The 15,786-nt window shown below is 36.1% G+C and overlaps 1 protein-coding gene across 1 annotated transcript in view; it reads right to left on the minus strand.

The window, feature by feature from the left end:
* SMC2 (structural maintenance of chromosomes 2) overlaps positions 1-15,786 on the minus strand; it is a 55,409-nt gene that overhangs the window by 12,572 nt on the left and 27,051 nt on the right. The window contains exons 17-21 of the mRNA XM_060014407.1: positions 12,611-12,735; positions 8,317-8,510; positions 7,143-7,286; positions 3,754-3,948; positions 1,651-1,851 (exon numbers count right to left, since the gene is read on the minus strand). Of these exons, the coding sequence (XP_059870390.1) occupies positions 1,651-1,851; positions 3,754-3,948; positions 7,143-7,286; positions 8,317-8,510; positions 12,611-12,735 (859 nt within the window). The remainder of the gene's footprint in view (positions 1-1,650; positions 1,852-3,753; positions 3,949-7,142; positions 7,287-8,316; positions 8,511-12,610; positions 12,736-15,786) is intronic.

The raw sequence follows: 15,786 nt of genomic DNA on the forward strand, positions 1-15,786 counted from the left end.
CAGAACTTTCTAAAAATCCTTTTAACTTATTTCTCCTCAAAGCCTCACATTTCAAGGAGCTTCAAATTCTCCCTGAAAAACTCCAGCCAGTCTTGCTAGTTTCCTTGCCATCCCTCTCCTTTGTGGAGAGGAGGTTTTAGGAGCTTGGCCATATTTTTATCCTATTCCTTGCTAATTCCATATAGTTTCTTATATGTGGTGACACAAAATATAACAACAAAAGGCCAGCTGCTGATTAACAATAGAGCCTTCCTCTCTGGTAAGGAGATGGGAGTTGGTAAATTCTTTTAAAAAATATTAGCCCCAGTTATCATTATCTAATGAAGCAAACAAGTAAAAGTAAACAAGTTTCATGATGTTAAGCAGCTCAAATTCAGACAAAATATTTCCTTTCCAAAAAGATGCCATATATTGCAAAGGTTTAATGGAGAAATGTAAACCAGCAGGAACATTTTATAGAGATCACAGCAGGTGCATTATTAGACTGTTCAGCATCTAACATAGATTCTCTGTAGACACTAATGTCAATAACGGTTTACAAAAACTTGTTACCAAAAAATTTGTTAAAAGTGCTTGAGCTCATAAGTATTTCCATTTTTACAGAGCTCTCATTAACTCTGCTATACAAATTCAAACAGAATTTTACAGAATTAAAGAAGGTATAATATAAAATTACTCAGATTGCTATTTCCTATGGAGCCATCAATAGGAACTGCTTTCTCTTTTGGGTTTTTCTAGGGACATGCAGACTATAAAAGGTAGGGGAGATGGATAACATTATCAAGTAACTGAGAGCATTAAAACAGAAGACACTGCTGCATTTACAGATTAGTAAAACAGTGTTTATGTATATAACAATCTTAGCCATTAACTTATGTGATGGCTCCAGCATATACTGGAGTCAAAGGAAGACAGGAGTTATGGAGTGGCTGACCGTGAGGAGGGAGACAGCAGGACACAGGTGTCCCCCACTTTTCAGAAGTTTGCTTTACATCACTACTTTTACAAGAAAAGGTAAAAAGCACAAATAGTGTTCAACATGTGTTTTGCAGTGAGCCCTTAGAGAAGCAGCACACACCCCGAGCAGGGAGAGTGGCACCATCAAGCTCCTCACAGGGAACAACACTAAGCATCTCAGCATTAAGCCGCCAGAGCTTTGAACTGTGTCGATGAGCATCTGTGCTTTATCTCAGTTTATTTCATGCATCTGTTAGCAAGATGTGCCCTAAGGTAATTGCTTCTTTGCTTTATACCCTTTCACAGGAATAGTTTCACAGGATTGGTGCTACTTTTGGACAGTGGGGGAAACCTGTACTCTATTTTTCAAAATCTTTCAAAAAGGCAAGTGAAAGAAATGATAGAAATGTGAAGAGCTAACATGATCAAAAATGTTGTTTTTATTTACACCAAAAATAAGAAAGGAGTTGGAAAAGTCATTCAAGGTAAAACAGAATATATAACTGATGATGCAAAAAGAATGAAATAAGAAAAGAAATAACTGGAAAGGGAGAAAGGGAAAATGCAAAGAAAACAAGTTCTCAAAAGCATCAAGTAAAAGATTGACTCTAATAATCGCCTCAGGGGTCATATGAAGCCCTCAATGCTACTCATATTCTGAAGTGGCCAAACAGTCATAGCAAAGTGACTTACCCGCTCTTCAGCTTCTGTCAGTACATTCATAGCTCTCATATTGACATTTCTTCCTAGTTTCTCCTTCATTTCTTGCAACTTCTGAAGTCTCTGACCAGCTTCTTTTGGGTTGTTAGTTTTGAAATCATAGGTGCTATTGGGTTGCCCAAAGAGGTGTTTCTCTGCATTAATCCAGTCATAATCTTTCAACATTTTGGACACCTAGCCACATGTGATAATGATAATAGAATGATATCATTGCTTACAAACCTTTATTTAAAAATTAGTTTCTTAAATATTTACTAATTTTAAACCACACATTTTGGGAAAAAATCCCACAATGACACATTTGGAAAAAATGAGATTCACTGTTGACAGTGGACCTATATAATAAGTAAGAATATTTTTACCTGGAGGATAGGTAAGAAACTTGAGACTATATAGAAAAAGATTTTCCTATTACTCAAGCATGAGAGTAAGAGCCAACTCAAGAGAAACAGTTACAAAGTGTGTGTGTGTGTGTGTGTGTGTGTGTGTGTGTGTGTATGCACACACATATATAGAACATCTCCATTATAATGAAATATAAGTCAGATGAGGCTCCAGATTTTACCAAATTCAATCAATTGCTTCAAAAAAACAACTTGTGAAAGTTAAAAGTCTTATAAGAATACTTAAGTCACAGAGTTGGTAAATCATGGAAGCCTAATCCTGAGTGATATCTAATAATTCTTCTGGAAATTATAATCTAAGTAAAAAACTGTCCTGAATATTGACTCTATCCCCTTGCCACCCTCTTTTGACAAGGCACAGTAAAATACTTCTTCATATAATATAACCAATTAAAGTTTTTTAATTATAGTGCTTAAGGAAGACTTTCTTCTACTAGAATTGTTCAAGGTTGGTTCTGACTGGTAGAATCTAATCCTCTTCAATCATCCTTATTAGTTCCATAGGTACAGTCTCACCACTAGAATCCAAAGTAAAATAATCATTTCTTTCCTGCTGATCTGTAAGCTCTATGAACACATTCTGTGTTCATTCTTATCTCTTTAGTGCCTGGCATAGTATGCTATAAATATTTGACAAACTATGTATTTCAAAGAATCCTTGACTTTTTAGCAGTTCCACTTACAAGTCCTTCTTTCTACCCCCTTCCCTAACTGTAAATAAAATCCCCTAGCAATCACCAATACTAGCATTTTCAATTATAAAAAAACCATCAACAGTAATATTAGCATTGGTAATAATTCAGTGAATCCACTAATAGGAGGCTACTAGGAAAGCAATACTAATAAAATACTAGGATATTATGACGTGGCCATAAAAAAATGTTTTTTAAACCAAGTAATGAACCTGAACAGATACTCATGGCTCTTTCAGAGAGGGTGGAAAACTGTTCTGTATGTTAAATCTCTTGTATTTTTATGATGTTAAGATTTAAAAGGCACCAAACTGTTACACACCAGTAAGAAAACATGCTGAGTGAATTACTAAGACCACATAAATGCAATCTCTTAACTAAACAACGAATTTCTACAAAACCATGTATTTTCTCTAAAGTACTTAAGGCACTGTGACACATGAAAGAAAGAAACTTCAAGAGTAACCAAAAAACTGTGGGATAACTTCAAAAAGATAACTGCTTAGCAAAACATCAGATTTCAAATGCGGCTGCTAAAACTGACTATAACCGATCCTCATAAGGACATCCAGAAACCATTTAAGACGTTATTTTAGAAGTTGCCTGTGTATATTTCTCTGTGAGCTCCCTAAATTCAATTTGCAATAAGGTAAAGAATACATATTATTACTACTAACACATTAATAACTAGTTCTATGAGCAACTGGGGATAAAAACCAGTCATTTCCATAGGAGACCACTCAATATTTGGTTAAAAACATCTTGGAGATGGAATAAACTCCTGAAATTAAATTTAAAAATAAAACATTTTTGCCTCTTGGTGATTGCTGAGGAGCAGTTAACATAGTTGTAAGCCTCAAAGTTATGTTACACAGTAGTTCTGCCATTTATAGTAAGGTCTTCATTGAGCAGTTTACCAGAATATTTCAACACAGAGGCAAAAATTTGATCAAGGGTAAAAACGAACAACACAAACGTGCCTTTGCAGCAGCATCTTCAGCTTCCCGTTTATGTTTGCTGATGTTGTGGTCCAGTTCCTTAATTTTAAGCTGAGATTCATTGTTTTGCTCCTTATGTTTTGCTACTTCTGCATACTTAGCTTTAACTATGCTGTCTTGGGCTGTTATCACTTCTTTTTGCTTGGTCACCTCTTCTTGAGCTTTATTTACTAACTCCTGAAACAGATCATTAGAAGACAACATATAGCAAGGTAAGATGGAGACATTTTTAGTTTACTGAAAGATCATCTAACAGACTTCTGGGCAAGATGGCAATGTGATTACAGACAGGTAGTCATCTAACCCTCTACATTTTATATCCCCATTAAAATGACTAATGAATTTACAGATAAGTGAAAACTTGTATGACCACTAGAAAAAAAAAAAGGATGGGATGTACTGTTCATGCTGAAAGCAACAATGTTTCTGCAAGATACAGTGTAACTGGGATCACCTTGGGGAGGAGGGACTACTGGAATCTGACCTGTGAGGTCTCTCAAAAAAGTGGCATTTTGGGGAGTTTACAAGATAATATGACAGACTCCCAAATGACATTTATTAGGAGGGGCAAAGAACAGGGGTGGAAGCAGGTAAGCTGGCATTTGTTCCTTTCCCTTCTATAGAAGTAAGCCATAGGGACTTTACCAGTGGCAGTAGAAAGTCAGTGTTTGGTTCTAGCAGAGGGATCAAAACGGAGATATGGAAGAGGAAGAGAAACTTTTTTGAAGAAATGGATCTGTGGCACAAAGAAAAACTTCTTGCTTTGACTTTTACTATCCCCTACCTCCCGAGGTTGAAGTTATTCAACCTCCAAAGTGATAATTACAGCTGGGATTTAGTCTATCAACTCTCACCTCCTCCCCCTCAAACCTCTTTGCTAGATCTTAAAAGTCCTTCTGGTAAAAAGATATGGTCACAGACTCACACAAATGTCTGAAAACAAAAAAACCTAGCTCAACTCAGATTTAGGTAGAGGGAAAACAGATTAAGTAGAACAACCTGCTAAAAGACTGAGGAAGCATAGATCTCTGTAAGTGATGAAAAGCACCAGTAAAAATTTAGGAATTTTTTAGGCATGCTCATTAGAAAACAAGATCATTTTGAGCAGTAAACAATACTTGACATTATGGTTAGGTTATGAATGTGCCATAAATGCTTTAATTTCCTTATAATGTTTTATAATGTTTAATTTGTCTCACTTAAGGTCCTTTGCAGGAGGAAGATAAATCACAGCATTCAGCTAAAAAACCCAAAACAAAAACCCATGACAAAATCGTGTTTATGAAGAAGATTCCCTCATGCCTAGAGGTTGTAGATTGCATCGCAGGTATGACTGTTTCAATCTTTACAATGGTAAGAAAAAAACAAGGAAATCTATCACTTAAGATTGAGCAAAAATAAAATTTTACTTTTGTTTGAACCTAATTAGTTAGTAGGCAATTTCTCTTCTTAGCTCCCTGAGAGTGTCCTTAGTTACTATTATCAGCAAATGGAAACAATTTAGAATGTAAAGCCTGAAAAAACAACCTTTACAAACTAAGTGATCCACTTTATAGTTTTCCATAAAGAGAAATGGATGCCCTCTTTTATAGAAATATGTACATGTTTTGATTTTATCTTTATTTAGATTAAGGAAGAAGTGGCTTATTTTACTTCCACATTTCTCTTTAGAAACATGACATCTAATTTTTTAAAATCCCACAACATGATGTCCATGAAAGATGGTAGAAAATATGGAGGAATGAGATGAAAAATGAGATTAAAAGACAAGTCAGAAGGCAGAAAAGAAACTGTAGAAAATGTAATCAGAAACACAAAGCTGAAAAGCATTTCTATTCCTTATCTTCAAAAAGAGTAAATAATTGTTATTCTGCTATTGGTTTGATAAATAATGTGTTAAAAAAAAAAAACAAAACTTGAATTTAACCACAAACAGAATGAAGAGGAAGGAACTACTTTCTAAAACACTGCATGCTACAACAATTAAAACAATCATCTCAAGGGAAAAACAACAGAAAATGTAAAAGCTGATGACAAAAGGCAAAAGCACACTTTACTATAATGTACGTAAAATGGATGGAACTCCCCTGTTAAAAGCTGTTATATTTTAGTTAACATGAAGATCAATGATATATTACTTACAAAAAGAGTATCTATATAGCCACACAGCAGAAAACTTAAAAATGAAAGTTATATTGAAAAAACAAAAGTGGGTACACTTTGTAAAGCATAGTGACAATATTTAATAACACTACCGTATATTTGAAAGTTGCTAAGAGTACATCTTGAAGTTCTCATCACAAGAAAAAAAATTCTGTAATTATGTATGGTTACTAGACTTATTGTGGTGATAGTTTCACAATGTATGCAAATATTGAATCATTACGTTGTACACAGGAAACTAATATAAATGTTATGCTAATTATATCTCAGTTTTAAAAAGTAGGAGTAGAAATAATACGAAATAAAACAAGTTCAGAATTTAAAAACAGGGTTAAGAGGGTATCCAATATTCATGAGGGACCATTTCTAATATTTGTAGATAATAGAAATGTCTTCATAACATTTGAAAGCCCCTCAGTCCCAAATCCACCCTTTACTTCCTGCTTCTGAGATGGGGACATTTCTCCCTTGCCAGGTGCAACAGTATGAAGCCTCATCAGTAAAGGATGCTATAGGGTCACTGTAGAAGGAAGGGGCTTTACTTCTTTGGTCCAATGTGCTTTTCTCAAAGGCAGGCTTGTCATGTGCAGGGGCTAGCAGCTTTCATGGCTTCCCCTGGCATCCCAGCAAGTCTGCAGGCTGGGCACCTCTCCATGGCACCCTGGAAAGCTATTTCCCAGCAAGTGCCCCTGTGTAGCACTTTCCTATGCATGATTTCCCCTAGTACTCCACCAAACTCCACCACCAGTGGGCCACAGTTATCTTCTACAAGTAGATGTGGTTCTCAGCCCTGCAGGTAAAATGGGGCTCCTTTCCAGATTTGTTTCTTCCAAGGGTGCACTGCCTCAGCCTTATGGGTAACGCTGTTCCCTGTATCTGCTGTTCGTATGGTCTTTAGAGTTTTCTTTATCTCTTAGCAATCAATGCTGCATCATTACAAACTCCTGTTATAGTTAATAATTTTTATTTAAACTTTGCCTGGTCAAATTACTGTGTAGTTTTTGTCTTCTGAATAGACCTGGACCAAAACAGTCAGTAATATTATTTCAGGTCTCTTTCTGGATTGGTACTCATAATTTTAACTCATCATGACAGGAGTGAAGAGACCATAAAGTCTCTAAAGACCTCTAAAGTCAAACATCTTCAAGCCACCATTTCAGAATTAGATTAACATTTGTAATTTCTCTAATATGGTTAGTAAATCTTACCTTATTTTTAGCCACCTCAGCTGCCATTACTGCAATCTGACCTTCATAGGATTTGATAGCTTCATTTACAGCTTCAAGCTGTTGTTCATTGGATGCATGCTCTCTCTTGAGCTCTTCTAGCTCCAGGGTGATAGCTTCAACTTCCTATAAGAAACACAGCATCTGGGCATTCAACAGGTTATTAACTACTGAAAAATAAATACATGCATGTCAACAAAATTAGTAAGATTCTCAAGCAAGTAAGACCCATAGCTTAGTTACTCAACTACCAAAACATGTAAGCTACTTCTAAAGAAAAAAGGGGAAATTTATTTTTCTATATTAAAAAAAAAGACAAATGTACATACAGTTTTTAAGGGTTCAAAGAACTTTGTATAAACTATATCCTTTATCCTTTTATTCCTATAGGGATAAACGATGTACAGTTCTACACAGCAGATAAATTAACAGAGGTAAAGCCTTTTTAAACAATTATTCAGTGACAAAAAATTAGTTTCTTAATTTTCTTCTTTCCCATTATAGCCTTTAGTTCTTTAGAAAATACTGTGCAAGCTATGAAAGAATCATAAGGTGGGTTAAAAAAAACAAACAAAAAAAAACTATGAACAAAAGTTAGACTTAAGTGAAATTGTACAGAACAGTGATTGAGCACAGCCTCTGCAGACAGAAAAACGCAGGTCAAATTCCAGCCTTGGCACTATCCAAAAGATATAATCAGATATCACCAGTCCATGATCGAATAGCACTTTGTAAATATAACATGCCTGGTCTTACATCATTCTTTCACAGTTTATGTATGTTCACGAAGATGATCAAACAGAAATGTCAACAGTGAATCTCTGATACGACACAGCTCTGCGTACATGATATGAGCTTTGGTCCACTCTTGAATGAAACATTTACCAAAAGGCAACTTTGCTCTTTCTCCAAAATTAGCAAGCCAATGCAACCCCTACTCAAAATTACATAACACTTAATTCCAGGGTTTCAGAGTAAAGCATATTTTAATTTGACTCATAAGATGTGTAATGTGTCTCCTAAAGAAGTACATCTCACTTTTGGATTTTGTGATAAATACCGATGAATAAGGCCAAGGCCAACCAATGGTGCTCTACCACCTTCAGTTCTATTCTGATGTTCAAAGATTACTTCCATTTCAAAACAAAGTTATTACCTGTTGTTTTTCTTTCATTTTCTTGGTAGAAGCATCTGCTTTAGTTTTGGCACAATCTAGTTTTTTCTGTGCATCCTTCAGTTCTCTCTCTCTCTCAGCTTCTGCGTTTTTCATTTTATTCTCCAATACTTCATATTTTTCTTCTGCTTTTTTTTGAATTTCTTTGGTGTTTTTTAAGGTCTCCTCACTTTCCTCTGCATCATAAAGCAGGTAAATATGCCTATGTGAGGTCTTCCAACAACTATTAACAGGTATAGATATTAATGGCTTACAAATTCAACTTTTAATAGAAGAAAAGGTATGGAAAGTTGGAGCCAAGAGTTTTAAAAAAAAATCAACTGTTCTAACCTTATTCTAGAAATGGTATATTGAAACACAGATCATGCCTAAGAGCCATACTTGAATTATCTAATGATCTGTAAAGAAATTATTTCCAATCACATGAAATTGAGTAACATAAACTTTACCTACAACTTAACTTATAAAAAGATCACAGACCATCTATTTTGGGCTTCCCTGGTGGCGCAGTGGTTGGGAATCTGCCTGCTAATGCAGGGGACACGGGTTCGAGCCCTGGTCTGGGAAGATCCCACATGCCGTGGAGCAACTGGGCCTGTGAGACACAACTATTGAGCCTGCGCGTCTGGAGCCTGTGCTCCGCAACAAGAGAGGCCGTGATAGTGAGAGGCCTGCGCACCGTGATGAAGAGTGGCCCCAACTTGCCACAAGTAGAGAAAGCCCTTGCACAGAAATGAAGACCCAACACAGCAAAAATAAATAAAATAAATTAATAAACTCCTACCCCCAACATCTAAAAAAATATATATATATCACAGACCATCTTTTAGACCATCTTTTTATATGACTGTATGCTTCCTAACATCAGAACTGAGTAACTATGGTATTTTCTTTTTATTTTAGTTATAAGAAAGCTTACAATTTACTTCATAAGCAAGCTTACTTAGTGTTCCTTGCTCCTTTATTTTTATTCAAGGAATCTTTTATTAAAGTAGAGAAGCACTGTGAGAACATGCCTAGGATGAAGCATAGGAAACATATTACCTCTAAATTTATAAATTTAAAAATAAAAAAGTAAGACAGAATGAGCATGTGATGGTCACAACTGACATACACTGTTAAGCGTTAGGACCTAGGTACAAATATAACCCTAAAAGCCATGATTAGACAATTTCCTATACTACTTTTCATTGTAGGAATGTCATTCCAAGAAATCAAAAGAGAAATAAAAAAATACTTCGTCACAAATGAAAATGGAAATACAACATACCAAAACTTACATCATATGTAGCAAAATCAGTTCTAGCTATGAGTGAAGTTCATAGCAAAGTTCATAGCAATAAATGCCTACCTAAAGAAACAAGAAAAATCTCAAACAGCTTTATACCAAAAATCTGTTGTATTTCTATACACTAAATAATCCCATTTACAACTGCATCAAAAAGAAGAACAAAGCCCAAAGTTAGTAGAAGGAAGAAAATAACAAAGATCAGTGTGGAAATAAATGAAATTGAGACTAAAAAGAAATAGAAAAAAAAATTAATGAAACTAAGAGCTGGTTCTTTAAAATTGCCAAACTTTTAGCTAGACCTAAGGAAAAAAAGAGACTCAAAGTCAGAAATAAAAGATGAGATGTTACAACTGATACCACAGAAATATAAAGAATCATAAAAGGTTACTATTAACAATTTTACACCAACAAACCAGAAAACCTAGAAAAAATAAATTACTAGAAAATACAACCTATCAAGATTGAATCATGATGAAAGAAAATCTGAAAAGAGATTATTAGGAGATTTAGTAAGTAATCAAAAACCTCCCAACAAACAAAAGTCCAGGACTAGACGGCTTTACTGGTGAATTCTAACAAACATTCAAAGAAGAATTAATACCAATCCTTCCTTCTCAAATTCTTCCAAAAAGCAGACAAGGAAGAAATTGTTCCAAACTCATTTTGTGAGGCCAACATCATCCTGATATCAAAACCAGACAAGGGGGCTTCCCTGGTGGCGCAGTGGTTGGGAGTCTGCCTGCTGATGCAGGGGACACGGGTTTGTGCCCCGGTCCGGGAAGATCCCACATGCTGCAGAGCAGCTGGGCCCGTGAGCCATGGCCACTGAGCCTGTGCGTCCGGAGCCTGTGCTCCGCAATGGGAGAGGCTGCAACAGTGAGAGGCCCGCATACCACAAAAAAAAACACAACAGACAAGGACGCCACAAGAAAAGAAAATTACAGGCTATTATTCCTGATGAACACAAATGCAAAAATTCTCAACAACCTTAGCAAACTGTATTCAACAATACATTAAAAGGATCATACACCATGACCGAGTAGGATTTATTCCAGGGATACAAGTATGGTTCAACATCTGCAAATCAGTCAGTGTGATACATAATATTAACAAATGAAGGATAAAGTCATGGTCATCTGAAGAGCAGAAAAAGCATCTGAGAAAATTCAACATCTATTTATGATAAAAACTCACAATAAAGTGAGTACAGAGAGAACATACCTTAACATGATAAAGGCTATACATGACAAGCTCACAGCTAACATCACACTCAACAGTAAAAAGCTGAAGGCTTTTCCTCTAAGATCAGGAAGAAGATAAGGATCCTTGCCTACTCTCCACTTTCATTTGACATAGTGTTGGAAGTCCTATAGCAATTGGGAAAGAAAAAAAATGCATCTAAACTGGAAAGGAAGAAGTAAAACTGTCACTATTTGCAGATGACGTATTATAAATAGAAAACCCTAAAGACTCCATCAAAAAACTGTTAGAAATAATGAGCAAATTCAGCAAAGTTGTAGTATAAAAAATCTGTTGTGTTTCTATACAATCCCATTTACAATTGCATCAAAAAGAAAATACCTAAAAATAAATTTAACTAAGGAGGTGAAGGACATGTACACTGAAAACTAGGAAACACTGATGAAAGAAATTGAAGACAGAAATAAATGGAAAGATATTCTGTGCTCACGGATTAGAAGAATATTGTTAAAATGTCCATACTACCCAAGGCAAGCTACAGATTCAAGTCAATTCCGGTCAAAATTTCAATGGCATTTTCCACAGAAATAGAATAAACAATCCTAAAATTTGTATGGAACCACAAAAGACCCTAAACAGCCAAAGCAATCTTGAAAAAGAACAACAAAGCTGGAGGAATCATACTCCCTGTTTTCAAACTTTATTACAAAGCTAGAGTAATCAAAACAGTATAGTATTGATATTAAAAACAGACAGATCAATGGAACTACTGAATAGAGAACCCAAAAATAAACCAACACATACATGGTCGATTAATTTATGACAGAGGAGTCAAGAATATACAGTGGGGAAAAGACAGTCTCTTTTATAAATGGTGGAAGGAAACTGGACTTGCAAAAGAATGAAACTGGACCACTAAGACCATACATAAAAATTAACTCAAAATGGATTAAAGACTTGAACATAAGACCTGAAACCATGAAACTCCTAGAAGAAAACACAGGTGGTAAGCTCCTTGACATAGGTTTTGAGGATTTTTTTGGATTTGACACCAAAAGCAAAAATGAACAAGTGGGACTACATATCAAACTAAAAAGCCTCTGCACAGCAAAGGAAACCATCAACAAAATTAAAAGGCAAACTACCGAATAGGAGAAAATATTTGTAAATTATATATCTGATAACAGGTTAATATCTAAAATATATTAACTCATACAACTCAATAGAAAAAAACAACCAAATCCAAAAATAGGCAGAGGACCTGAATACACATTTTCCACAGAAGACATACAGACGGTCAACAGGTACATGAAAAGATGTTCAACACTAATCACCAGGGAAATGCTAATCAAAACCACAATGAGATATCACTTTGACCATTAGAATGGCTATTATCAAAAAGACAAGAAGGGTTTCCCTGGTGGCGCAGTGGTTGAGAGTCCGCCTGCCGATGCAGGGGACACGGGTTTGTGCCCCGGTCTGGGAAGATCCCACATGCCGCGGAGCGGCTTGGCCCGTGAGCCATGGCCGCTGAGCCTGTGCATCCGGAGCCTGTGCTCCGCAACGGGAGAGGCCACAACAGTGAGAGGCCCGCGTACCGCAAAAAAAAAAAAAAAAAGGGCAAATTAATAGAAAATTATTAAAATATTTAAATTGAAAAAGTTTTTAAATTAAAATATTTAAAATAATTAATGCAGATAAATATATAATAAACACAAAAGCTGCTAAATACCTAAAGTAAGGTTATCAGTAGAAACAGATTAGCACCGAATGTTTTTGTCTTACCAATGATTTTTTTAAGAGCGTCTAATTCTTCCTGTTGCTTGTGATATGAGCTTTGCTGAAGCTTGGTTTGTAATAAATCTGCCTCCTCAGTTTTCATCTCCCATTGCTGTTTTAGTTGGCGATACCTTAAGAAAGAGAAGTTTATAATAAATGACAACAGTTTTTCTGATGTTAGAGACATGCTTTTAAATAACAGGCTCTTACCCAAAACAAACTCATACAACATAATATAAGATGCCACTGGTTACAAGACTTGTTTTGATAACTTCCGCATTTCTGAGGCATCAATTAAACTCAAGTTTGACTTGGTTACTGAAGGTAAACAACCCTAAATGACCAAGACCAATAGTAACTATCCAGAGAAATATTCTTAATTTTAGAAAATACCAATAATCTTTGAATAAATAGGTTTCCTTAAAAATAACTCCTCCCACTGATCCTTATCAAAAAGAAAAACTCCATAACAGCTCCCCATCACAAAAATAGAATACATAACAATTATATAAAATTTCAAAAATTTTGTAATCTATTAATCCCTAGTTTCAAATGTTAAAAAAATAATGTTCCCTACATTTTGTAAGGAGACTGGTAGTTTAAAATGGCACAGTACTGAACTTAAACATTTGCAAAGCACTTTTTTTGCAAACCCTATAATTCTCCCCCAGTTCTGGATGCTTCAAGTTATTACTTTGGAAGGTATTTCGCTAATTCAGCTGCAGTGAAATTTTAAATTACAGTAAATTCACAGGTTGCTTGTCACTAGAAATTCATGAGGTTTGAGGAAAAAGTAAGGAAGCAACTTATAAAACATAAATACTCCCTTGAGTATTCTTGTCTGAGACTGCTTGACAGCATAATTTTAACGAGTCATTTTCCAACTCATTTAAAAATGTAAAGTGTAGAAATGTGCAAAAAGATATAAGCTATTTTCCTGATATGATATATGAAAGAATGGCTTTAGTTGACCCTTCCACTCTCATTTTTCAAAATCTATTTCTCTTCCTTAACCTCTGGGCCACAATTAGTCTACAAGACATCTCTGCAGAATAATGATCCAGTATTGCTCAACAAAGTTAACAGTTCCAAGCCAAATGTGACCACAAACTCATTGCCTTGACAGAGCTTCCATATAGCAGAGAAATCTTCTTGTATCTTTCTCACAGAAAAAGTTCATTCACTTTATGGTTAATGTATGTTAATGAAGGTAAAAGGCAAGCTTTACATGTATATAGTGTTTGAAAGTGGGCATTTTGATACAGTTTACATCTTCAAATGGCCACTTTGACTTACTGTAGCAATCTTTTCCATATAATACTGTGTCCCAAAGAAGTCTTGGTACCATTCTAAGTTTTGATGATTTCAGAAGATGAATGCCAAAAGTTAACCAAAAAAAAAAAAAAATCACTTCAAGTTTTTTAAAATTTATTTATTTATTTTTGGCTGCGTTGGGTCTTCATTGCTGCACATGGGTTTTCTCTAGTTGAGACGAGCGGGGGCTACTCCTCATTGCAATGCATGCGCTTCTCATTGCGGTGGCTTCTCTTGTTACGGAGCACGGGCTCTAGGTATGTAGGCTTCAGTAGTTGTGGCTCCGGGGCTCTAAAGCACAGGCTCAGTAGTTGTGGCGCACTGGCTTAGTTGCTCTGCGGCATGCGGGATCTTCCCAGACCAGGGCTCGAACCAGGAAAGTCTCTCATTTCAAGGTTTTTATCTCTCTCTCTCTCTTTTTTAAAGCTTTATTCAGTATTGTGAATTCTAAATAAAATGTTTGATTTTTTTTTTGTGTGCGGTACATGGGCCTCTCACTGTTGTGGCCTCTCCTGTTGCGGAGCACAGGCTCCGGACGTGCAGGCTCAGAGGCCATGGCTCACGGGCCCAGCCGCTCTGTGGCATATGGGATCTTCCCAGACAGGGGCACGAACCCGCGTCCCCTGCATCGGCAGGCGGACTCTCAACCACTGCACCACCAGGGAAGCCCTGATTTTAATTTTATCTCAGTTCCCATTTGCCATCTTCAGAGTGACTAGAAAAAAATTACAATTAAGCTCTCAAATATTGTACTTAGTAAGTTTGTGGCATTTATACTCCTGAAGCTTTTACAGCAAGTAAGGACTGTTCTCCTGGATAACCACACGGCGAGTTCACTCACATCATTCTGGTATTTATTCAACAGTCTTCTCAGTAAGGCTTTCCCTGCCCACCCCATATAAAATTTCAACACCTCTTTCTTTGCCCTGGATAGTTCATATCTCCTTTACTATTTTACTTTTTTCTTCTTAGAACTTAGCATTATCTAACATACATTTTACCAGTTTACCTTTTTATATTGTCTGTTGCCCAGCTACACATATCAAAACAAGATGAAGAGGTTTATCTGTTTGACTCCCTGCTATATTCCCAGCTCCTCGAAGAGTACTTGGCATGAGGCACACAACAGTAAATAACGTTAAGTGACAAAAAAGGTTACATTAAATAGCATAGTACCAATTTTGAAAAAAAAATGGCATACACATATTGTGTCATACACAAAATATGTATCATACACAAGCAGAAGTAATGTTGAAAGGTACGCATACTTATATCCACACCCACACAGAAAATACACTGTAAGTAAACACTTTAAGTCTAGCAGTGACTTTTGACATGAACTTGTTTAACTTCTCCATAGGAAACTTAGTGATCTTCAACATCTACAGGACAGCCATAATGCTGCAAAACTTAGTGCAGACACCCAATCGACGCTATAATATTACATCATTTCAAATCAAGGACTCAAGTATCCTCTGGCATCAACCTCTAGAGTATCTATGGATTTCCTCACTAATCCCAGCAGAATGTTAACAGAGTGTATCTCAGCAGAAAAAGGGGAATATTTGGCTGATTTTTCTTTCCTTCTTTTAATTAGCTTTCCCCAATTTCTTAAAACAAAGACACTATTTATATTAAGAAAAACTGATGTTATCAACTCACAACTTATTCAATAATACCACGGTTATTATTAAAAAAGTCAGAAGTATTTCTTTTTTGTTTTGTTTTGTTTTTGTTTTTGCGGTACGCGGGCCTCTCACTGTTGTGGCCTCTCCCATTGCGGAGCACAGGCTCCAGATGCACAGGCTCAGTGGCCATGGCTCACGGGCCCAGCCGCTCTGCGGCATGTGGGATCTTCGCGGACCGGG

This window comes from Delphinus delphis, chromosome 6 (assembly GCF_949987515.2).
Source record: "Delphinus delphis chromosome 6, mDelDel1.2, whole genome shotgun sequence".
Lineage (NCBI taxonomy): Eukaryota > Metazoa > Chordata > Mammalia > Artiodactyla > Delphinidae > Delphinus > Delphinus delphis.